The sequence below is a fragment of the Penicillium bovifimosum genome (genome assembly GCF_028826915.1).
Source record: "Penicillium bovifimosum strain IBT 22155 chromosome Unknown utg000006l_segment0_segment0, whole genome shotgun sequence".
In the NCBI taxonomy this organism is placed as follows: domain Eukaryota; kingdom Fungi; phylum Ascomycota; class Eurotiomycetes; order Eurotiales; family Aspergillaceae; genus Penicillium; species Penicillium bovifimosum.
Window position 1 is genome coordinate 3,163,660 of NW_026622715.1, and position 22,156 is coordinate 3,185,815.

General features: G+C 51.3%; 14 protein-coding genes across 14 annotated transcripts; 10 read left to right on the forward strand and 4 right to left on the reverse strand.

Annotated features, from left to right (window-relative positions):
* Positions 1–120: 120 nt before the first annotated feature.
* On the reverse strand, positions 121–1,621 carry N7515_008849 (uncharacterized protein; the record flags this gene model as incomplete). Its single annotated transcript, XM_056669593.1, has 3 exons — positions 121–770; positions 842–1,181; positions 1,247–1,621. The coding sequence occupies 3 exons, from the start codon at positions 1,619–1,621 to the stop codon at positions 121–123; spliced, it is 1,365 nt and encodes a 454-aa protein (XP_056519423.1).
* A 393-nt stretch (positions 1,622–2,014) lies between these two features.
* N7515_008850 (YoaK family protein) lies at positions 2,015–2,791 on the forward strand (the record flags this gene model as incomplete). Its single annotated transcript, XM_056669594.1, has 1 exon — positions 2,015–2,791. The coding sequence occupies one exon, from the start codon at positions 2,015–2,017 to the stop codon at positions 2,789–2,791; it is 777 nt and encodes a 258-aa protein (XP_056519424.1).
* A 462-nt stretch (positions 2,792–3,253) lies between these two features.
* Positions 3,254–3,868, forward strand: N7515_008851 (uncharacterized protein; the record flags this gene model as incomplete). Its single annotated transcript, XM_056669595.1, has 2 exons — positions 3,254–3,280; positions 3,326–3,868. The coding sequence occupies 2 exons, from the start codon at positions 3,254–3,256 to the stop codon at positions 3,866–3,868; spliced, it is 570 nt and encodes a 189-aa protein (XP_056519425.1).
* Positions 3,869–5,047: 1,179 nt separating this feature from the next.
* On the forward strand, positions 5,048–6,816 carry N7515_008852 (uncharacterized protein; the record flags this gene model as incomplete). The annotated part of the gene is made up of 8 exons (XM_056669596.1): positions 5,048–5,292; positions 5,349–5,695; positions 5,749–5,892; positions 5,943–6,157; positions 6,218–6,415; positions 6,473–6,500; positions 6,552–6,667; positions 6,730–6,816. The coding sequence occupies 8 exons, from the start codon at positions 5,048–5,050 to the stop codon at positions 6,814–6,816; spliced, it is 1,380 nt and encodes a 459-aa protein (XP_056519426.1).
* Positions 6,817–7,966: 1,150 nt separating this feature from the next.
* N7515_008853 (uncharacterized protein) lies at positions 7,967–9,141 on the reverse strand (the record flags this gene model as incomplete). The annotated part of the gene is made up of 2 exons (XM_056669597.1): positions 7,967–8,579; positions 8,648–9,141. 2 exons carry the CDS (start codon positions 9,139–9,141, stop codon positions 7,967–7,969), a joined length of 1,107 nt encoding a protein of 368 aa, XP_056519427.1.
* Positions 9,142–9,398: 257 nt separating this feature from the next.
* Positions 9,399–9,887, reverse strand: N7515_008854 (uncharacterized protein; the record flags this gene model as incomplete). Its single annotated transcript, XM_056669598.1, has 1 exon — positions 9,399–9,887. One exon carries the CDS (start codon positions 9,885–9,887, stop codon positions 9,399–9,401), a length of 489 nt encoding a protein of 162 aa, XP_056519428.1.
* Positions 9,888–9,896: 9 nt separating this feature from the next.
* Positions 9,897–10,908, forward strand: N7515_008855 (uncharacterized protein; the record flags this gene model as incomplete). Its single annotated transcript, XM_056669599.1, has 4 exons — positions 9,897–9,956; positions 10,039–10,300; positions 10,384–10,636; positions 10,698–10,908. 4 exons carry the CDS (start codon positions 9,897–9,899, stop codon positions 10,906–10,908), a joined length of 786 nt encoding a protein of 261 aa, XP_056519429.1.
* A 519-nt stretch (positions 10,909–11,427) lies between these two features.
* On the forward strand, positions 11,428–11,727 carry N7515_008856 (uncharacterized protein; the record flags this gene model as incomplete). Its single annotated transcript, XM_056669600.1, has 1 exon — positions 11,428–11,727. The coding sequence occupies one exon, from the start codon at positions 11,428–11,430 to the stop codon at positions 11,725–11,727; it is 300 nt and encodes a 99-aa protein (XP_056519430.1).
* Positions 11,728–13,199: 1,472 nt separating this feature from the next.
* On the reverse strand, positions 13,200–13,821 carry N7515_008857 (uncharacterized protein; the record flags this gene model as incomplete). The annotated part of the gene is made up of 3 exons (XM_056669601.1): positions 13,200–13,368; positions 13,410–13,604; positions 13,658–13,821. 3 exons carry the CDS (start codon positions 13,819–13,821, stop codon positions 13,200–13,202), a joined length of 528 nt encoding a protein of 175 aa, XP_056519431.1.
* Positions 13,822–13,964: 143 nt separating this feature from the next.
* Positions 13,965–14,759, forward strand: N7515_008858 (uncharacterized protein; the record flags this gene model as incomplete). Its single annotated transcript, XM_056669602.1, has 4 exons — positions 13,965–13,995; positions 14,049–14,217; positions 14,275–14,496; positions 14,564–14,759. The coding sequence occupies 4 exons, from the start codon at positions 13,965–13,967 to the stop codon at positions 14,757–14,759; spliced, it is 618 nt and encodes a 205-aa protein (XP_056519432.1).
* A 1,601-nt stretch (positions 14,760–16,360) lies between these two features.
* Positions 16,361–17,175, forward strand: N7515_008859 (ankyrin repeat domain-containing protein; the record flags this gene model as incomplete). The annotated part of the gene is made up of 4 exons (XM_056669603.1): positions 16,361–16,522; positions 16,579–16,657; positions 16,709–16,803; positions 16,852–17,175. 4 exons carry the CDS (start codon positions 16,361–16,363, stop codon positions 17,173–17,175), a joined length of 660 nt encoding a protein of 219 aa, XP_056519433.1.
* Positions 17,176–17,466: 291 nt separating this feature from the next.
* Positions 17,467–18,316, forward strand: N7515_008860 (uncharacterized protein; the record flags this gene model as incomplete). The annotated part of the gene is made up of 3 exons (XM_056669604.1): positions 17,467–17,993; positions 18,046–18,123; positions 18,178–18,316. The coding sequence occupies 3 exons, from the start codon at positions 17,467–17,469 to the stop codon at positions 18,314–18,316; spliced, it is 744 nt and encodes a 247-aa protein (XP_056519434.1).
* A 542-nt stretch (positions 18,317–18,858) lies between these two features.
* N7515_008861 (uncharacterized protein) lies at positions 18,859–19,661 on the forward strand (the record flags this gene model as incomplete). Its single annotated transcript, XM_056669605.1, is given in 2 exon segments — positions 18,859–19,514; positions 19,532–19,661. The coding sequence occupies 2 exon segments, from the start codon at positions 18,859–18,861 to the stop codon at positions 19,659–19,661; spliced, it is 786 nt and encodes a 261-aa protein (XP_056519435.1).
* A 439-nt stretch (positions 19,662–20,100) lies between these two features.
* On the forward strand, positions 20,101–21,966 carry N7515_008862 (MFS transporter; the record flags this gene model as incomplete). Its single annotated transcript, XM_056669606.1, has 5 exons — positions 20,101–20,280; positions 20,306–20,734; positions 20,805–21,554; positions 21,657–21,770; positions 21,832–21,966. 5 exons carry the CDS (start codon positions 20,101–20,103, stop codon positions 21,964–21,966), a joined length of 1,608 nt encoding a protein of 535 aa, XP_056519436.1.
* Positions 21,967–22,156: the final 190 nt, after the last annotated feature.

A 22,156-nucleotide genomic window follows, 5' to 3' on the forward strand; every position in this document is an offset into this window, starting at 1 on the left:
TGTAAATTGCATCCATATCGTATGTCATTGACAATTCGATGCCAGATACCGCGATCATTTGAACAGTGACCAGCATCCATATATGTCAAGCCAGTCGTCACAGTACATGAAGGGCCAGCTCTAGATCGTATCCTTGATTGGATCCTTCTCAGCCCCTTCAATCTTTTTCAAGAATTCCTCCGCGGCCTTTGGGTCATCCGGGAAGATATTATCAGCAATCATTCGGCGAGGCGTGCTACCAAGCCATTGGAATAAAGAGAAATCCTGGAAGCGATCCGCTCGGAAGATTTCCAAAATCTCCAACGGCTCATCGTCACTGAGGTTCTCGACAAAGTGCCCCATATTCCGAGGTATGATGCCGACATCACCAGCTACAAAGTCGAACGTCCTTGCATTTCCCTCAGCGGCAAATATCGTCACTCTCGCGCGACCTTTCTTGTAATACGTCCATTCATCGGCATTCGGGTGCCAGTGCATCTCACGGAGTGCGCCGGGTGCAATCTCCAGATGGGCGGCTGCTACGGTTTTGGAGATAGGAAAGTTTGTAGAATCCGTGATCCGAACCAGTCCGCCGCTCGTTTGTACGGGTTCCTGAGCGAGCATGTGGTGCGTGAAGTTAATCTTGGACTTTTTGAAGGTTCGCGGCTTTTCGTGCTCGATGCTTCCGGGCTTTGAGCCTTGGAATATGTATCTCTCCGAAGAGGGAATATTGTCGAACTTTTGCGGCGACATGCCGAAGTTCTCTGCTAGCACGGCTTTTGGGGTGTGTGCTGCGAGATTGAGTTAGCATTTGCACTTTCTAGGGCAGCTGTAGGCGAAGGAAAGGGCAAGGTCGACTCACCCAACCAATCAGTCAACACAAACGTAGACTCTTCGGAGAAATGGCCGTCATCGAAAATCAGAAGAAACTCGGTGCCGTTTTCACCTAGTCCCTGCAGCGAGTGTGGATGGCCAGCAGGGAAGTACCATAGATCGCCTTCTTCCAAATCGTCCATAAAGCTGCCGCCTTCTGTGTCGAGTGCCGTAACTCGCACCTTTCCGGCAAGCACATACGCCCATTCGGCCTCGGTATGCCAATGCAGTTCGCGAATAACGCCCGAGTCTAGGCGCATGTTGACACCTGCAAGCTGACGGCTGGTAGGTAGCTCGCGGATGGTGGTTTGGCGGGTCCATCCCCCTTCCTAAACTCAAAGATATACTTAGTTTGACGGGTATCTTTCGTGAAGATGTATTAGGTACACTCTACCTCAATCCGAATATGTGAGTCCGCGAAACTCCATCGCATATTAGGCATACTACCATGATCCGTACTTGGCGGCCGGACAATATCGGGATTTTGACGTTCGCGATCTGGATTACGCGGTCCCATCACTGTAGTACCATCTCCGTTACGGAATGGCAGGGGTTGTATCCCATCGCCAACAGAGTCCACTTTGTGATCATAAGGGTCGCGATGCCCCGGAGAGAATGGTGGCTCGGGTCCAATCACGGTTTGTTGGAATAGTCCTGCTGGATGGCCGGCTGGTACTTTTAGGAGGTTCTGCAGATCAAGATCCGGGGCAGGGACAGCCCCTGCAATGTGAGAGACTGCCAAGCTCAGCAGAAAGCGTGTAAGCTGCATTGTTGTTAAAAAAAGAATAGTTACACGTAGCTGGGAAGAGGGGGAATTCGTCGGGAGAAGTACTGTGTAGTGTATACTTCTTCGGGAATCGGATTTCCCCGCATCGACGTCACCATCTCCGACGGTTCTCCAAGGACCAACTGTCATGTACCGTCATGTTTCAAGAAGCTTAATTATTGCTGACTCAAATGTGACTGCCTGATTACACCTGATGCAGCATCTCGCAATTCTTCTCCGCACGGGTGGAGATATGACGCAGTGCGGGGCTTTTAGATGTGGAGATCGATTGGAAGGTGCTTCTCGGAAGCACTCTCGGAAGTTCTCGCACGTACTGAATCTTAACCAACTCCCTTTTTTTCACTTTTCACCTGTTCGATATCGGCCGCGCACCTCATGTCTCGAGAAACAGATCCCCTGCTGGGCAATGACACACCAAATGCCCAGCCCTCACGTCTCACCAAATACCTGCGCGAGGAAATCACTCCAGCCCATGGAGATCTCGTCCTTCTTTTCTGCTACATCATTACCGGTCTACTCGACAGCTCAGCCGTGTTTATTTGGGGCTCCTTCGTCAGCATGCAAACAGGCAACACCGTATATTTCGGCCTGGGGCTCGTCGGCGCCGAGGACGATCGCTGGATCAAGTCGGGAGTGTCCATCGCAGGTTTCTGCCTAGGCTCGCTATGCTTCGCCTCTTTCCATCGTCTCTTCCCAGCGAGACGGAGATGGGTATTATGTGCCTCGTTCCTGTTCCAGGCGCTGTGTGTGTCGCTTGCCGCGTTGATCGTCACGGTTTTCCAGCCCGGTCGGGATGCGCCCCTGAGTTGGCTCGTTCTAGTCCCGCTTGCGCTGGTCGCATTCCAGAGTAGTGGACAGGCGGTTACGAGTCGTGTGCTGAATCAGGCCAGTTTGACTAGTGTTGTTCTTACTAGCATTTATTGTGATTTGTTTTCGCATCCTGAGTTTTTGTCGACGAAGGTAGTCCGTCATGCTGATGAGATGCGCCGCCTTGGTGCTGTGCTTTGCTTATTGCTGGGGGTTATCTTGGGTGGTCTCTGGGCTCATAGTACTGTTGGCATGATGGGGGCCCTGTGGACAGCTGCAATTCTGAAGTCGTGGATCTTTGTCGCGTGGTTGGCTTGGGAAGGCAAAAGTGAGGAAGATGTGTGAGTCTCTGATAGAATAACTAGAATGTCAATGTCAATAGATAGAATCCATTCTAAATATCAGTACTATCAAGACCTATCCCTACCACTCTCTTCGCTCAGAAGGTGTAAATTGTAAGAATTCCCAGCCCATGCCTTTAAAGTCGTCCTAGCAGTGAACTTCAGCGACCCCATTGCTCGGATTTTGGTACCCACAAACTGAATTAGCCAGGAAAGGCATCCTCCACACTATTTGAAGGGAAATTCGCAAGGTGCCCCCATCCCATTGGGCGGCATGATAGGCTCAGGGATGATAGGTCAGAGCCTAGTGGCATATCCCTGCACTTTCCCGTGTTCAATGCAAGGAGGAGGACCATGTTGGGTTGCGAGACCGCTCTACATAGATACCCGGGCGCTTAAATAAGAAGACTCATCTCCCCTAGTTATCTCCCCCTTCGAAAGGCTCAATTTCTAGGAGACATTTGCCATGGAATCCGATGAAGAAATAGAACAGGTATGTCGTCCTCAAACCTTCAATTCTGTATTGTCTCTCATATAGCAGGTACTCTACTTTAACACGATTCCAATCCATGCTGAAACTATCCAACGCCTGCATCCACGTCGCAAAGTATATCGCCTGAAATTCAAAACATGCCAGGATTTACACGGTCTTCCGACCGTTGTAATCGTCAAAACAATGAAAGAAAATTGGCACGATGAATTTAAACAGGAGATAGAAGTCTATGAGAGACTGAAAAGCCTACAAGGCCGGGTCATTCCCACTTTTTTCGGCCAAGGGGTTTTCAACGACAGTCCTGCCATCATCCTTTCCGAGGTGGTCGGGAAAACACTTCATGAAATTGCTTATAGCGAGGTTCCTATTTCTGTGGAGGAGATTCGATGTCAGCTTGCGAAAGCCATGCATCTTATACATTCGCATGGCGCGGAATACTGGGACCAGCGACTGGACAACTTCTTACTGTGCAACACGGGCGAGATCATGATTGTTGATTTGGAACAAGTGGTGTTCCCGCCGAAACCTCAGGATTGGGAGAGGAGTGTTAATCATGGGGGGGGTGCGCTGTCTAATATATCTAATTGAGGAGACAAGAGAGCGAATCGCCTATGGCAGGATTTGGCTTGGAGATAGGTACATTCCGAGTCGGGAAGAACTCGGGACACCACCCAAAGTTCATATTCCACCACCCCCCAACCCGAGCTAGTCCTAATGCGCTAAAATCCCTTCGGAGTCGCTCCTTCGGCTGAAGTGTGCAAATTCGGAACTTGGCCATTGTTGATACCATACCAATGTGTAATTAATCTGTTAACCATTTGGCAACAAATATGCCAGGAATGTTTTGGACGTGACTACACAGTTGAAGCCGAGATAATGAATACTCTCGGAATACCTGCCTGGTTCCAAACACAGTTCCATTCTTGCATTCTACGAGTGGATCACGTGGATCACTTTTGGGTTCTTCCGCTCGGATCCGCAGCCACAGTTCAGCCTCATCCCCCGGATTTTCAATCCCCAGGTGGGGCAACGTCGGATATGACATCAAGATATTGAATAGTATCCATCTCTTCCGCAGTCTCATCAGGCAAAACTGCGAATACTATGAAGCTTAATACAAAGCTGTACAGCTTCCGGGTATCACTCGCAGGGCCTTTTTCAATGGCGAGCAGTCTGTGCTCCGCGGTCAGAATCTCACCGTTAAGTCCGGTCGGCGGTCAGTACCGACACGTCCGACAGTACGGTGCCTTGATCGGGACCTAGTTAGTGGATGATCGCTCTTCTCCAGCGATTCTATGATGCCCTCTCCGGTGGCGCCTACTTGGATGACAGGAACATCGCCGATCTCAATGTCAACTCCTACAGGCTACCGCACGTCCACAATCCGATACATCAGAGATCGGGCAGCAGCTTTATCCTCACTCCAGGCTGGCCTTTTAACGAAGAACATGGTTGTATTTGCTACTTGTACCCACGGCTCACTCTTTATTTGTCTGGACATATCATGGATCCTACGACCTTCATTGGCTCGCTCTCCCATAACTTCCGCCTTCCGAATCCGCTGTTCCTTCCCCGCACTATGACATCGTCTTGCCACCCGTGAAAGGCGCGCAAATAAAGTCGGTTGTTCATCCCGGGCCTTCTTATCATGATTATTTGTCGATTTTGGACTTATTGCCCTACGGTATACCACTCATTGGGGGTGTATTCAGGCACAAAGTCCGACTGAGAAATTTCTGACAGTCACTTTTGACCCTCTATCACACAATGTCAGGTCTCCAACATGACGGCATGCATGCCGATGACGATAACAGCAAAGCCTCGATCGAAAAAGGCGAGCATCGTCGATCTAGTGATATACATTGCGAGGAACCCTTTGGCAATGAAGAGCATGCCGAAACCAAGTATCGAACGCTACTATGGTGGCAATGTGGTATGATTATGATCGCGGAAACCATTTCCCTCGGCATACTCTCGCTTCCATCAGCTGTGGCAGTTCTAGGTCTTGTTCCGTAAGCTGTCCACTCTATCCCCGCCTAACTCATCCATTTGCTGAGACCGCTCCAAGGGCCGTCATTCTCATTGTTGGACTCGGAGGCGTTGCAACTTACACCGGATATGTGATCGGTCAATTCAAACTTCGATATCCGCAAGTACACAGCATGGGAGATGCTGGGGAGGTGCTCTTTCGTCCGCTTGGAATACCTCGCTTCGGTAGGGAATTCCTGGGGACAGCCCAGCTTCTATTTCTCATCTTCATCATGGGAAGTCATATTTTGACATTTACTGTGATGATGAATACGTTGACAGATCACGGCACTTGCTCAATTGTATTTGGCATCGTTGGTCTGATTGTTTCATTTGTCTTTGCCTTGCCTCGGACTTTGCGCAAGGTTTCTTGGTTCTCCTTTGCTTGTTAGTTGAATGGATGTTCCACTCTGCTATGAACTCAGTGCTGACGGTTGCAGCCTTTGCAAGTATTATCGCAGCACTCCTGATCACCATGATCGCCATTTCTATCCAACGTCCGGGTGACGGCAAGGTCGACGCGACTACGAGTGTCAGCCTTGCAAAGGGGTTTATGGCTGTGACAAATATTGTCTTTGCTTACGGTAAGCCCTCAGCTGTGACTTTGAATTGTCTAGTAACTCATAGTTTCCAGCTGGCCATGTGGCATTTTTTGGATTCATTTCTGAGATGAAGATACCAACTGATTACCCCAAGACTCTATACATGCTCCAAATAACTGATACTAGTCTGTACGTGGTCGCGGCCGTCGTGATATACATCTACGGAGGAAGGGACGTCAAATCACCAGCCCTCAGTTCGACAAGCCCCATAACGGCTAAGGTTGCATATGGCATTGCGATTCCAACGGTGAGAGACTTCTTCTGACGTTCGCATCCTAGAGTATCATCCCCTAATATCATGGCTTAGATCGTCATCGCCGGTGTTATCAACGGTCATGTCGCGTCGAAATACATATATGTCCGCATTTTCAGGGGTTCAGATCAGATACATCGGCGTTCTTTTCTCTCCATCGGGACTTGGATCGGAATGACAGCTTTGCTTTGGATCATAGCCTGGATAATTGCCGAGGCAATCCCCGTTTTCAACACCCTCTTGAGCCTTATCGTGGGTGTTCACCACCTGGATGGATATTACAGCGGCTAACTGAACCTCCCCGAACAGACCGCGCTTTTTGCCAGCTGGTTTACCTGTGAGTGACTACTTTTGGAATGACCGATCAAACTGCTGACTGCGGCGAAAGATGGTCTCAGTGGAATATTTTGGTTGTTCATGAACCGTGGCCGGTATGGGGAATCTTGGAAAAAGATCCTTCTCACGGGTATCAATTTGGTGATTGTCGCAATTGGGGCTTGCTTAGTTAGTCAAGCTTTACCGACCCAGTCTATTCACAGGTGACAGATCACTAATGATTCTCCCAGTGCGGAATGGGTTTATGGGTCTCTGGCAAGGCACTTCATGATGATACAGGCGGTGCTAGCTTCTCGTGTGCTGAAAGTAACGGATGAGCCACGACGGCGCTGAGACTTATCTCATGGTTCGGATTTTGGCCGGCGAAGTCAGCAGTTCACGTCGATAAAATGCACCACGCTAGCCTAACTCCGATGCAGTCGTTCACCCAGAGCTCTCGACCGTTGTCTCTTCAACGAACCGCTGGCATCATCAATGTTGGGTTCGATCATGAATCATGATTGTTTCGCCTCTATTTAGGGGGTAATGCATAGTATGGCTTCCGCTGGGTGTTTTATTCCGCAGCTATGCTACTTTCGACACGTCCAGTGTGGTATCGATATTCTCAGATGGTATTTATATTCTGAATATTTGGATGAACCATTTGCACGTTAAACGTTTAGCCCTAGCAGCGAGCGCTTAGATCTACAACCGATAATCGAAGCAGTATGAGTGGCCCAGGCTGTACAAGTCTCAGATACAGGATTAGAATTAGTGCTACGGTGTAGATCAGACCAATTATTGTGGAGTCGCCTTGCAGATCAAACCTTGGATAAGCAAGCTGACTCCTGACTGGCCCCGGAGATCTCACTCTGACCCTAGGTTGGGAACCGAACCTCGGTCATGATTCCTCTCGGTTGTCAGATTTGATCTCACCCAAACAGGTTCCCTTCTTGCTGATATTCGAAGGCCTATATGTCTTGGATGGTATGAGGCCTCGGACCATCTAGACTGGCTGTCTGCCAACATTGAAAGTCCAATACAATCTTCAAGGAGAGTACTGCGTAATTCCTGGCGCAGTGAAACAAGGCCTCCCATTTCCATTTACCCAACCTCCTGAGGCTCTAGTTAGATGATGGTTCAACTAGATTGGACAATAGCAAATCACTGATGGAGCTTGCCGGTTTTTGATCCTTAAGGTTGCCCCACTGCCAGGGCCACTGGCAAGTGCCCTGAATCTTGACTGCGCTTATCCTCCAAAAAGTATGAGGTACAAAATTGAGCTCGAATCATTCAATCCTTATGAGTACTACATGTACTGCGGGGGCATAAGTCACATAAGTCATACGAGGTAACATCCAGATTATTTGTACATTCAAAATTATCAAGTGAGTGGTGAATTGGTGGGAAATGTATCATACATGCGAGAGCCAATGCTCAGCAAAGAAGATGACCCTCGCGGAAAAGGATACCTCTTCTGTCTGGGTTTCATCTCTTCTTCCTGTCCTTCTGACTTCCACCCTTCTTGCTTCCACCCATATTTTCAGCCTGCTTTGCGCTGGCGTTTCGTGGAAGGAGCGGACAATCCTCCATAGAACGCTCGGTCAAAATGTGGTGAAGTGGGCAGTAATACTTGAGTCCTCCCTCAGCGGTTGGTGCCTTGGTCTCCGCAGGTTGAGGATTCCATATCGACGGAGGGTGGCCGAGTCGACGAGCCTTGCATTTAAGAAAATCCCTGTATGTCTCTTCCATAACAGAGTCTGCCAACGGTCTGTCCATGGGAACATGAAGGGAAGCTACCCAATCGCGAGCTTCAGGGTTGGCGGAGACGGCGGAGAGGAATTGGTTGAAGACGATGATGTTCGGGAGAGCTGAATATCCAAATACCAAACGCACCTCTCCGAGAGCTTGATGCCACCTAGTCAAGAATGTCTCCGGCAATATCCGAGCGCTGTAGGCAACCCGAGTCCAGTTCGTGTATTGTCTATGAGCAATTTGGCAAGGGCGCGTCGCGGTTTTGTAGACATTGTGGGGATCGATTGTAGTCGTGGTCAGGAAAGACCGTCCTATCTCTTCGACGGTAGATGGAAGGCGGCCAAAACTACCCAAGCCATTTGATGCAAGCCCGCGAGGAGGGGGAGACGCTGCTGATCGATTGGAGGAGCAGACGGGAGAGGGGGACGCAGATCATGAGTAGATTCTGCCGGTGGTGGTGATGGTGCCAGTGAGTCAGGGCTCAACGGGTCAGGCGTCCATAGGCCGGGGACCATTGCGTTAGGGCCAAGTGCACGAGTATCAATTTGGGGAAGCTCAACCTTGGGAGCTGTGACCTGAGGAGCTCTGATGGGTAAAGTATGAGCTTGAGCAGTCCTGGTCTGCTGGGTTTTGGGGCCGATTGGCTGGGTATTGACATACTGATGGCCATGAGAAGGCTCAGGCGCATGAGCCTGAGGTTGCACAACGCATTCGAAGTTCATTGATGTAGACGAAAGTCGAGAAGGGGCCAGACCAGGCGGATGAGCCACATGGTGCTGCGACTGAGGTATGAACGAGGGAGCTAAAGCACGAAGACCCCAAGGGGCTAATCCGGAGGAATTGCGGCGTGGCGGCATGTTTTGCGCCAGCTCCTCCGGATGAGCATCTTCCCCATGTGGTCGAGACATGGTATTCTGTGGAGAGGTAGCCGAGGACTGCTGGTTGCCCAGGTTGAGTCACAGTAGACTGGAGAGCTGCGAGATTGCTAGCCGTAGTGCTTGATGGTGAGCAACGACGGGGAAATGCGAGGCAAAGAGAGTGAAGGAAAGACAAGTAAACAGAAGGTTTGAAATTTCTGGTGCATGGGAATGCTTGCGTAGACCGCTCGGTCCTGCCTTCAGACGTATTGCCTACGCTCGACCACATACCAGCTCATAGAGTGAAGTCATGCGACTTGAAGAAGCGACGCGCACAGAAAGTATGGCCACGCACTTTCCGCCAATATGTCCGGCCCTATTGGTCCCAATGTCAGCACGTCGTCACCAATAACCCAGTTAACGCCAGCATCGTTGTCGCTGTCGGCGACGTCGGCGCCAATGACCCCGTTAACGCCAACGACATCGTCGCCAGCAATGTCGTTAACACTAACGACTTCCACATCAACTTCTGCAACACCGACGTCCCGCAACCCTGATACTAACGCGAATGAACTCGCGTTTCTGAGGCTCGAAGCTTTGCGTCTCCAGCCCTTCCGCGTATTGGGCCTCGCACCTCCAGTGACACGTCGGGCGGCCAACAAATTCCTGAATGACTTGCCGCCCCCAAGCTCGGGTCCAATTGGAGAACCAGGTCCCACCGCTCCCACCTCCGTCCCTCCCCGTGCTGCTGCCAGGAGTGAAAGCGAGATCAGCTGGCTTGAAATTGGTCCCAGCATTCAATGTAGATGGAAGAATTCGAGAAGGGGCCAGACCACGCGGACGAGACACATGCCTTTGTGACTGAGGTATGAATGGAGGAGGTAGGGTACGAACACCACGAGGGGCTAATCCAGAGGAATTGCGGCGTGCCGTCATGTTTTGCGCCAGCTGCTCCGGATGGGCGTCTTCCCCATGTGGTCGGGACATGGTACTCTTTGGAGAGGTAGTCGAGGACTGCTGGTTGCCCAGATTGAGTCTCAGTGGACTGGAGACCTGTCGGCCCTACTCCATTGGTGTACTCGTCGTCTCCCCACCTCGCGCCACGACAGTAAGGATCTGCTGCCTATGGCACTGAAATTGGGCCCTCTCAGCATGGCACCTCTCAATATGGAGCCACTGACTATGGTGCTGGTCAGTATGGCGCTGGTCAGTATGTTCCTTTCGAGTATGTTCCTCCTGAGTATGGCCATTACCAATTAAGACTTCCTCAACTTGGGTCCAGTCAGCTTGAAGCCCTTCAGTCTGGATCTCAGCAGCAAGGAATTCGCCCCATTTTGACCCAGCGGACCAGAACTGCTCAAGTTAATACTTCATCCATCAGAGCTCCTCAAGTCAGAGCTCCCAAGGTCGAGCTTTTCCGAATCGATACATTTAACGCCAGCGACGACATTGCCGCCAGCAACGTCGTCGCCAACAACCCACTTAGCGCCAGCCATGACATCGCCGCCAGCGATGTCGTGACTGGTAGCCTTGTGATGGTAACTTTGTTATCACAACCGCGTCATCGCCGCCACCGACTTCGTGGCCAATAACCCATTTAACGCCAGCGACGACATCGCCGCCAGCAACGTCGTCGCCAATAACCCAGTTAACGCCAACGTCATCGCCGCCAGCAATGTCGTTGGCACTAACCCGGGTAACGCCATCAACACCAACATTACCAGCACCAGTGTCGCGGACACTAATGACGTCGACACCAACTCCTACAACACCGACGTCCGCAACCCTGATATCAACGTCAATGAACTCGAGTTTTGACGCTCGAAGCTTGACGTCTCGAAATCTTCCGCGTATTGGGCCCCGCACCTCCTGTGACACATCGGACGGCCCACCAAATCCTATATGACTTGCCGCCCCCAAGCTCCAGTCCGATTGGAGAACCAGGTCCCACCGTTCCTACCTCAGTCCATCGCCGTGCTGCCGCCGGAAGTGAAAGCGAAATCAGCTCGCTTGACATTGGTCCCGAGATCCAGACTGCCAATCTGCTCCTGCCGCTGGCCCTGCGCAACTCCACTTTGGCGAGGCCGCAAGTCTCTTTCAAACTGTGGGGTTCGCCCGTACCGCTTGACTCGGGCTCGTGCCTGGTCCCGGAAACGACTCCAACGGACTAAGTGAGCACCAACGCCGCGCCAGGATGTCGAGGCCTTCCTATCATCTCCGCGAGTGGCTCAGTCGTCAATGACTTCCACTTGAGTCAGCGCCAACGCCGCCAGAACAAGATCCATCTCGTGCTTCCCACCCACGACTAGCTGCGACAGTCCCTCACTCAGGAGCACAATGACCATGGTCGCGGATATCGTTTCTCTGGCTGCGCAAGTTGCACGGAATCTCTACCGATCAGGGCAGTTGCCGCATTGGCTCCCTTTCAGTTCCTCACTCACTGAGGCCGACAACCCCAGACTCTCGCCTGCTCTCCTTCGGTCCATGAGCTCATTCGGGGTAATGGATCCGCAATTCTTTGCTATGCCTACCGCTGATTGGGACAGACAAATCACGGAACGAGCCAAGGAAAATGCACAGGAAGCCGCGAACTTTGAGCGTACTGACCAAACCCAGGACAGGGAGTCCAGCAACTAAGTACTGCGACACGGTACTTAGGCTGGGAAAAGAACCGAGATCACGAAGCCCGTTGCTGAATTTGACACTCCGAGGGGCCCAAGTCGCTCCTGGTCCATCCTTGATACCCGCGTCATGCACGTTTCGTTCACCTATCGGTCTCAAATGGGACTTCCAATGGAAGTTCCTTATTCGCATCACGGTCGTTCTCGCAGGCAGTCAGTCGGCAATGGAAGTCTATTTGAATGATTCAAAAGCCCATCAGCATTTCCATCACGTGGGAAGATGTAGACGACCAAAACAAGGCTTTTGCTTGGGGTGAATGGTGATGATGCTTTGATCAAAGTGAACATGATGAACAACTTACGCTGTTGGGTAGGCATTGTGGCGAAGCCTACTGCAGTGGAACAGGAGGGGGAGAGTGAGAGAGTTGTGTTTGGAAGAGTGAGCAAGCTCCCAAACTATTGAGTGCGAAGAGCGCGAAGGCGGTCTGAAGTCGTAGACATACACAGTACTACTACTAGCGCGAAGTTGAAGCGCGTCAAGCTCGTCACGTTTGCGGGGCTGGGCCGATAGCCCTGGCCGATGAGTGGATAACCTTCCAAAGTCTCCTTGGCAAGCTCGTCCCGGAATAGGGTTATTCCGATCAACCTTTGGCGCGTGTCTTCGTTGTGTCTTCGGGGCAACCTCGACTCCAACATAAACCTATTATCTACAGTACACATCTTCAGCTTCAGGGCTAGCTGTGCGGACATTGGATGTTGCGTTGATGCGTTCTAATTCCATCTAGATGGGGAAGTACGAGGCCGGTGCTCGATGCAGGTGCCCGGTGACTGCCGTGGACCTTGAGATAGGAGACTTGCTCCGAGCGTGCGCGTACACAGTATAATCCAATGTGATGAAATACATAGTTAGTTATATGGGGGTGGTAACTTAATTTGTGTCCACATATTCCTCACTGTCTGCCATCTTCTCAACTCATTCAAGCCAATGTATATACGAAGTGAATGATGATAGACATCGACATGCTCTAGCCACGTATTGAAACGCCCGATGCAGGAATCTTCGTTTCCAAAAACCAGCATCGCCGACCGGGGGCCAGGCTTTCCAGTGTCCCGGGCAGGCAGATTACCCCATAGCTTACCTTTGTGGTTTGGCGTTTGTTGAATAGGCGGGATCCAAAAGTGCGTGACAGCTGCACCAAGGACCATACAGGCACTGAAAACCAGATGAACAATCCCGTGTTTGCGGGTTGATTCATTACCAGGCCCTGTGCCGAAGTGGTAGTGTAGTATGTTGAGAAGGCTCGTACGAGAAAAGAGCCAGCTTTCCAGCTGCGGCACTGATGCCGTGGCATGTGACACGGTATCTGATTGGGAAGATCGCAGCCGAGTCATCGATGACTTGCCGCCAGCGACGTCGTCACCGATAATACTGTTTGTCACGAGACATATGGAATTAGGACTGCAGGAGACGTGAGAGAAAAGGACTTGTCACGTGGTGGGAGGGATTCGGTTGTACTTTTCTTTCTCTCCGTCGTTTCCCTCTTCTCTCCTCCCTCTTCTCTTTTCTTTCATCTCCAGTCCTGTCGTTCTAGCTGAAAAGAATCGAACTTCCTTCGTCACCTTCTTCATCAGACTGTTAACGCCAAGCGCGTCGTCGCTGCCAGCGACGTCGGTACTGGTAGCATTGTTAAAACCAACCGCGTCATCGCCGCCAGCGATGTCGTGACTGGTAGCATTGTGATGGTAACTTGGTTATTGTCAACCGTGTCGTCGCCGCCAACGACTTCGTGGCCAATAACCCGGTTAACGCCAGCATCGTCGTCGCCAGCAATGTCGTTGGCACTGACGACGTCCACATCAACTTCCGCAACACCGACGTCCGCAACCCCGATACTAGAGGCTCGAGGCTTTGCGTCTCCAAATCTTCCGCGTATTGGGCCCCGCACCTCCTGTGACCCATCGGGACAGCCAACCAATTCCTAAGTGACTTGCCGCCCCCAAGCTTGGGTGCGATTGGAGAGACAAGTCCCACCGCTCCCACTTCAGTCCATCCCCGTGCTGCTGCCGGAAGTGAAAGGAAGCTCAGTTGGGTTGATATTGGTCCCGGCATTCAATGTAGGTGGATGAATTGGGGAAGGGGCCAGACCAGGCGGGTGAGCCACCTGCCTTTGCGACTGCGGTATGAATGGAGGAGGTAGGGTACGAAGACCCCGAGGGCTAATCCGGAGGCATGTTTTGCGCCAGCTGCTCCGGATGGGCATCTTCCCCATGTGGTCGGGACATGGTATTGTTTGGAGAGGTAGTCGAGGACTGCTGGTTACCCAGGCTGAGTTTCAGTGGACTGGAGACCTGTCGGCCCTACTCCATTGGTTTACTCGTCGTCACCGCACCTCGCGCGACGACAGTTAGGATCTGCTGCCTATGGCACTGAAATTGGCGCCTCTCAGCATGGCGCGTCTCAATGTCGAGCTACTCACTATGGTGCTGGTCTGTATGGTGCTGGTAAGTATGTTTCTCCTGAGTATGGCCATTACCAATTCAGACTCCCTCAACTTGGGTCCAGTCAGCTTGAAGCCCTTCAGTCTGGATCTCAGCAGCAAGGAATTCGCCCCATTTTGACCCAGCAGACCAGAACTGCCCAAGTTAATACTTCACCCATCAGAGCTCCTCAAGTCAGAGCTCCCAAGGTTGAGCTTTCCCGAATCGATACAGTTAACGCCAGCGACGACATTGCCGCCAGCGATGACATTGCCGCCAGCGATGTCGTAACTGGTAACCTTATGATGTTAACTTTATCACAACCGCGTCATCGCCGCTAGCGACTTCGTGGCCAATGACCCATTTAACGCCAGCCATGACATTGCCGCCAGCGATGTCGTGACTGGTAGCATTGTGATGGAAACTAAGTTTGTCACCAACCGCATCGTCGCCGCCAGCGACGTCGTTGGCACTAACACGGGTAACGCTGTCGAGACCAGCGTTACCAGCACCAGTGGCGCGGACACCAACTTCCGCAACACCGACGTCCGCAACCCTGATACTAACTGATGCGAATGAACTCTAGTTTTTGACGCTCGAAGCTTGGCGTCTCCAAATCTTCCGCGTATTGGGCCTCGCACCTCCCGTGGCACATCGGACGGCCAACCAATCCCTAAATGACTTGCTGCCCCCAAGATCCGGTCCAATTGGAGAGCCAGGTCCCACCGCTCCCACCTCAGCCCATCCCCGTGCTGCCGCCTTGAAAGCGAGATCAGCTCCCTTGACATTAGCCCGGCATTCGGACTGCCAATCTGCTCCCGCCGCTGACACTGCGCAACTCCACTTTTGCAAGTCTCTTTCAAAATGTGAGGTTTGCCCGTACCGCTGGACCCGGGCTCGTGCCTGGTCCTGAAAACGACTCCAACGGACTGCGTGAGCACCAACGCCGCGCCAGGATGTCGAGGCCTTTCTATCACCTTCGCGAGTCGCTCAGTTGTCAATGACTTCCCCTTGAGTCGGCGTCAACACCGCCAGAACGAGATCCATCTCGTGCTTCCCATCCACGACGAGCTGCGACAGTCCCCCGCCACGGAGCACGATGGCCATGGTCACGGATATAGTTTCTCCAGCTGCGCAAGCGGCACGAATACTTCACTAATCAGGCCAGTTGCCGCATTTTCTCCTTTCAGTTCCTCACTCACAGAGGTCGACACCACAACCCCAGTCTGTCGCCTACTCTCTTTCGGTCTAGAGCTCATTCGGGGGGATGAGGCCGGCCTTTTCGCTATGCGTACCGCTGTTTGGGCCAGACAAATCGCAGAACGAGCCGGGGAAAATGCACAAGATGCCCCGAACTATGATTGTACTAACCAAATATAGGATAAGGACTCCAGCAACTAAGTACTGCGACACGGTACTTAGACTGGGACAAGGAAGAGAGATCACTAAGTCGTTGCCGCATTTGAAACTCCGATGGGGCCAAGTCGTTCCTGGTCCGTCATGATAGACGCGTCATACCTTTTTATTCACCTATCGTTCTCGGATAAGACGTCCAATGGAAGTTCCTTATTCGCATCATGGCCGTTCTTGCAGGCAGTCAGTCGGCAATGGACCTTACTTCTTTTCCGACGATTCAGCCGCCTATTAGAAGAAGACAGCATTGCTTTGGCCAGAGTGAATGTATAACAGGCCCGCGACACACCTTCCACATTCACAACTTACGCTGTTAGGTAACGCCATGAATATGTGTCGAATGAAGCGCGTTCTAGTTCATGTGGAACTTCCGCGCCGTCGGCGCGATGGGAATTCAGGGCTATGAGACTATTCCTAATCTGGCTGAAAGCGGTGGAAACTATCTAGCCAATGAAAATACCTACCCGGCATAAAGGCGGTGGGGAGTTATTATGCCGGGTACTAGTCCAAATTGGCGCTACTGTAATGAGACTAGCGCCTTGCCAGCTAGTTAAGGGGCTACACTCCTACACCTCTCTGATCTTACTTCCTAAGCGCAAGCTCCCAACCTCTTTGCTCCTTTGATCTGATGATGTGCTAGGTGGTATAACCGTATCTGGCAATGGGTCGGTCGTGTGTTTTTCTCTATATCAATATGACCTCATTCATGGAACCATCTCCATCTATAATTTGGTCCGGATATCCGGCAACCTGCTACAATGGAGCCTAACGCCTTTCACCGGGAATTTCACCATGCGTGCTTGCTTGGCGACATGCCAAACGTCCATGAAGCAATCGCCACCGGCTGCTTAACCGTTGAAGACCTTGACACCGAACTTGAGAATGCAACACTAATGACGCTGATACCCTTGTTGACGCCGGTGCTCGCGTCTCAGCAGGGGCAACGGACCATCTTCACGGAAAAGACTGCCACCAGGACCCTCGGATTGTCCGTCTTTTCCTACACAACGGCTTGACCCTAACGCGAGGCTCTCTAGTGGCGAACCTCTCCTCCCGTATGTTGCGCCCTATTAAAAAGTGATAAGATGTCTTCTCTGATGGTATAGTATTTAATCCCTTGGCTGCTGCTGTATTGCTCTCTGCCGGCGCGGACCCTAACCTCCGCGGAGCAAGGGGAATCCCTTCCCTCGGCCGTGTTATCGTGAGCATCCGGGAACCAGATACCCCCATGCTAGAGCTATAACTCAAGCACGGCACGAAATTGGAATCAAATCTGCTGTTCTACTGTCTCGCTCCGCATGTACAGCAGCGCGTACTGAAGATCCGCTTTTTGCTTGACGGGGGCGTAGACCCAAATGGGCCTACCGACGAATGGGGCACACCTCTACACCTCGCTGCGAGGCTCGGCAATGTGGAAATCGCTCAGATGCTGTTGGAGGCTGGCGCAGACCCCACTGTCCTGTCTGTTGGCAGGAGGCTCGGTAGAAAGGAAAAGACACCAGCCCAAGTGGCTGAGTACTTGCAAAATACCGAGGCCCGCGAGGCGATACTCAGTCTCTTCCAGGGTTACTAACTTACTCTCGCTAGGTAGTAAGAATCTAGACAGTATCGCATTTGCTATCAACCGCTTGTGTACGCTTTCAAGGAATACGACATGAGCTCTAGCGACCTAGACATCCGCAATTGACCTCTGGACCATATCTACTAAATGATCCTTGAGACCTTTAGTTATCGAAGTTGCCTGATCGATGAGGTTGACAATTTAGGCAAACATGACCACATGACACTACACAACATTATTGATCCTTTTTTTCTCCCACTCGATTTCTGAACATTTTCGGTCTCATTGTATCTATTCGTGAAAATGTTGACGCTTGGATTCCCTGGGCTTTATGAAGGCACAGTGGTCGACTTCACCACACCCTCATCCCAAAAGTGGGTTCTCGAGAAGAAGCTCACTGAGGATGCCCAACAAATGTCAAAGTGGGAACTTGATGGTGGTGGTGGGCCTCCCTTTACCGTGTTCACATATCGGTGCCGCAGTGCGACAGACAGCGAGAAGAAGGCATTCATGAGAATCTATTTTCAGATTCCCATCGCCGGAAATGGCTATCGCCTTGAGGATCGACAACAACAGGCCGCTCCGCCACGAAAGCATCCTGAGCTCGACGTGGCAAAGGATTTGAGACTACGAGAGTGTCCGGTGGTCCCAACTTTCCTTGCCTATAAAGAAGGAAAACAAGACAATGATGCCCGGGTCCCAGGTGGATACATTACACATGTTGTATGGGAGAAAGTCCCCGGGGAATCACTTAACCAGGACAAATTCTGGGATCCTCAATCAGGTCTACTACGTGAGGCCATCCGCGCAAAGTTCCGCGATGTTTGGGAGTATAGTTTACCCCCTCATTCACCGGTCGAGATTAAAACTAACAGATCTAAGAGAGTTGAAACATTATGGATGGCAGCCAGCGGTGCATGGACTGAGGAACATCATCTACGACGAAGTTACAGGGACGATGTATGTGGTATCTGCTATACCCAGTGCTGAGCAGAATAGGCTGACTAGCTTTAGGCATATCGCAGGGTTCCGAGTCCCAGCCCGCCTTGACCCTGAAGAAGAATTCACCGACCTGACCTTTGTTCGCTGGTGCCTGGCTATACCACCCAAGAACGCCGATTGGAAAAGAGACAGTACTAAATGGGCTTGGTGATTGACATGAATGTCTGCTGGTTTAGCTAAAGTGCATACTTCCAATGGATCAAATCTTTCCTGTAATTCGAAATGGATGAGCACATTCCCATATAGATTATGCCCATAATTGACTTAAAAGGGGTTCTTGCTTAGTTCATGTCGATGGAGACTTGGAAGTCATATGACGGCTGAGAGGAAGGAAGGATGGGGCTAGGCATGTGCCTGACCACAGCACGACTAAGACCCAGTGTGTCTTTCTCTTCCCCTTCCTCGTCTTTCTCAATAACCACTTCCGAACACACGAACGAATTTCTCGACACCAATTTCCAGTGAGTTTTAGGTACTTGGCGAGTAACGCAAGGTAAGTTGCATTATATGCAAACTCGGTGAATGGATAAGATCCTATGCTGATCTCGTTGATATTATCACCAGCGCTGAAATACCCAAGCTGATTACAATCTGTCTTAACATTCCGTTTCACGCGCCACAGTAAGCAACACACCAGTGCGTGACAGTATGCAACTTATACTGACCCCCACTTTGGCGCCGGGAGTTAGAAACATGACAGAAACCCGCGTCCTATCAAAGCGAATCCTACAAGCCCCTCTACCTGACTTGAAGGTCGGGCCTGGGAAGACCACGTACTCAGAACTCCACGATGTGGCCTTTGTCGGGACTTTGAGCCCGTGGCCCGATTTCGAGATCTCGGTACAAGCATGTTACGATGCCCAAGAGTTGAGTCGCAGTTCCACGGCTGTTGTTACCCCTGGCCTCTACATATTGGAACCTGAGTTTGTGTACATTGGAGACAAGTACGGCGTTCGAAGACGTTTTCAGCAAGCGATAGGGCAAGTACTTGGAGTGGCCCTGGCGGCCCAGGGGGTAAATCTACGTTTTGGGGACTTTGCGTGCTCCGGCCTTGAATACAACAATCCTCCAGATGTCGTGGGATTAAGCACCGTGGGTCAGCCTAGATATGAGTTGAGGCTTTTGGGCACATTGAAGACCCCATGGGTTGCTGAGCATTCTCTCACCCGGGCATACGACAACCCTGGACTGCTGCGGCATCTTTTGGGCCAGCCTCTCCTGTACATGGGTGACCTCTCGACTGCATTTGGTTTTCTTAGCACATACGACGAAACCATTTCCTCCGGCAGATCCAACTGGGTACCGGGCAATGGGTGGCACAATACTCGCCAGTTATCTATTCAACTGACGTGTATGAACCATCCAGCTCTCAGAGTCATGGTTCTGGCCCCTCTGTCACTATGAGACAATGCATGTTCTATGTGGCCAAGCTTGCGAGCGAGCAAGGCCCGGTGAATAACCAAACTCCGTCGGCGCAGTGGGTGGTGCGGTATTGAAAGGAATGCGTCAATGACAGTTATGGCCTGTGTCTCCCGGTTCTTATCCTTAGTCCCAAAGCCAGTTCAATCGGGTTAATAAAAACAGTGGATTCTTGAATGAAAACAATGAACTTCCTAAGACACGAGCTTGATCCCTCGACACCGCTAGTATCGTAATGGCCATGCAGGCGCTTCTTTCCGATGAAGCAAGATGAATTTTTACGACACCGCGACACCTTGAATGGCTTCTCATTATGTAGATAAGCTGAAGCGTGAAGAGCAGACGACTAGGAACTGATCCTTCTATTCCTTCCACTTTCCTTTATAGCTATTGACATACGTAACGATGTCGTCGCCGCCGGAACATACTTCACTTGACTCAGCATATCAGATGGGGACCTCGCTTTGGGCCTCATAACGCGGAGAACGCAAAGACACCAGCTTGGTCGTATCTGTAATGGCCGATAAACAAACTCAAACCTCACTTTCCTCTCACAATACGACCTCCTCGGCTCACGATTCAGCTAGCGTGAGTACTCTCTTTGCTGATGATGACACACATGACTTGGGGGATATCTTAGAAAGAAACGAAGGCTTTGCAACATACACCGAAAGGCCCTCACAGAAGGAACGCAGCGTAATCGTCGACTGGGATGGACCAGATGATCCGGCAGGCAATCCCCCTTCACCTGAACCCGGGAGGCGACTTATCTAATATATCTGACCAGGGGAAACCCCAGAACTTCCCTGCGTGGAGAAAATGGCTTATCACCGTTGTGCTGGGTTTAATGACAATTTGTGTGACATTCGCCTCATCCGTCTTCAGTACGGCGAGCAGGCCGACAGCGCGAAAGTTCGGCGTCTCTGAAGAAGTAATGGTCTTAGCCGTCAGTCTGTTTGTCCTAGGCTTCGCCTTTGGCCCCATCATCTTCGGACCTCTGTCCGAGTTGTATGGCCGAAAGCGGCCCTTGTTTCTGGGTATGTTTATATTCTCAATCTTCCAAATTCCCTGCGCGGTGGCCCAAAACCTCCAGACAATCTTTATATGTCGCTTCTTCGGCGGCATCTTTGCCAGTGCGCCTCTTGCAATTGTGAGTCTGCGACATCCTCCCCCGACATGAGGGAAATCTCTCGCTCATTATGCATCCACCCCCGCGTCAGGTGTCGGGTATCTTGGCCGATATGTTCGAGCCTGTAGAGCGAGGTATTGCCATTTCCATCTTCGCCGCATGCACGTTCATTGGCCCAGTCGCTGGTCCAGTTGTCGGTGGTTTTGTCACTATGTCCTTCCTTGGCTGGCGCTGGACGGAGTACATAACCGCCATATGGGCGTTCTCTTTCACTGCCATCGGTATCCTACTAATACCCGAGACTTTTGCTGGGACAATCCTTACCCAACGGGCCAGGCTCCAGCGCGCCAGGAGCAATAATTGGGCTTTCCACGCCAAAGCAGAAGAGAAGGTGGTGAATTATGGAGATATCGCGACACGCTATCTCCTGCGTCCATTTCTGATGCTAGTCCAGGAACCGATTCTTCTTCTTGTCACCTTGTACACGGGATTTATCTACGCGTTTTTGTACATTTGTTTCGTGGCCTACCCAATCTCCTTTCAAGAGGAGCGTGGGTGGAACGAGGGCGTCGGAGCATTGCCGTTTGCCGGGATAGTCGTCGGTGTATTTTGTGGGTGTTTGATTATAATTGGGTTTTCCTTGACGCGTTACCGCAGTATTCTTCGTCGTACTGGGCGGGTAAATCCAGAGGAAAGGCTCATACCGATGATCATTGGTGGTATCTTGCTACCAGCGGGCATGTTTTGGTTCGGCTGGACGTCAAATCCCAATGTGATTTGGGTCCCGCAGGTGGTCTCGGGCGGGTTTATGGGAGCAGGAGTGCTTTTGATTTTCTTGCAGGTATGGACTCTTCTTGTTGGGGATTCTTCAATGTCTGCCAGGCTCCCCAGTTAGATATCCTCTTACCTCCGGTGATTTGCCCGCTGACTGTGACTTCGCCAGGGACTCAACTACATCATTGATGTCTATCCCATGTATGCCAACTCGGCGCTCGCCGCCAACTCCTTCTTTCGTTCATGGCTTGGTGCTGGATTTCCCTTGTTCGCGAAGCCAATGGTATGTCCTTCGATCCGGGGCGGTATTTGTCTGAATCTCGCTTATCTGGATGACGCATTAGTTTCACAATTTGGGAGTGAATTGGGCAATGACTCTCCTTGGTTGTCTTACTGCGGCCCTCTTCCCTGTTCCAATCATCTTTTACATCTACGGTCCAAGGATACGAACGTGGAGTAAGTTCACTGCACGAGAATGAGTGTCGACTGTGATGTTGGAGTACCACCAATGGAAACCAATTGCATGAGTAGATGTTCGCAAGGTCGATCATGTAAATTTCCAGCTTAGGAATGTCCTTGCGAGCGACAAGTTGCACTCCGCGGAGTTTGGACACTGTCAATGACTTCTCATGCAGGCTGCAGCTAAACGATTAGATCGCCCTGGGAGCT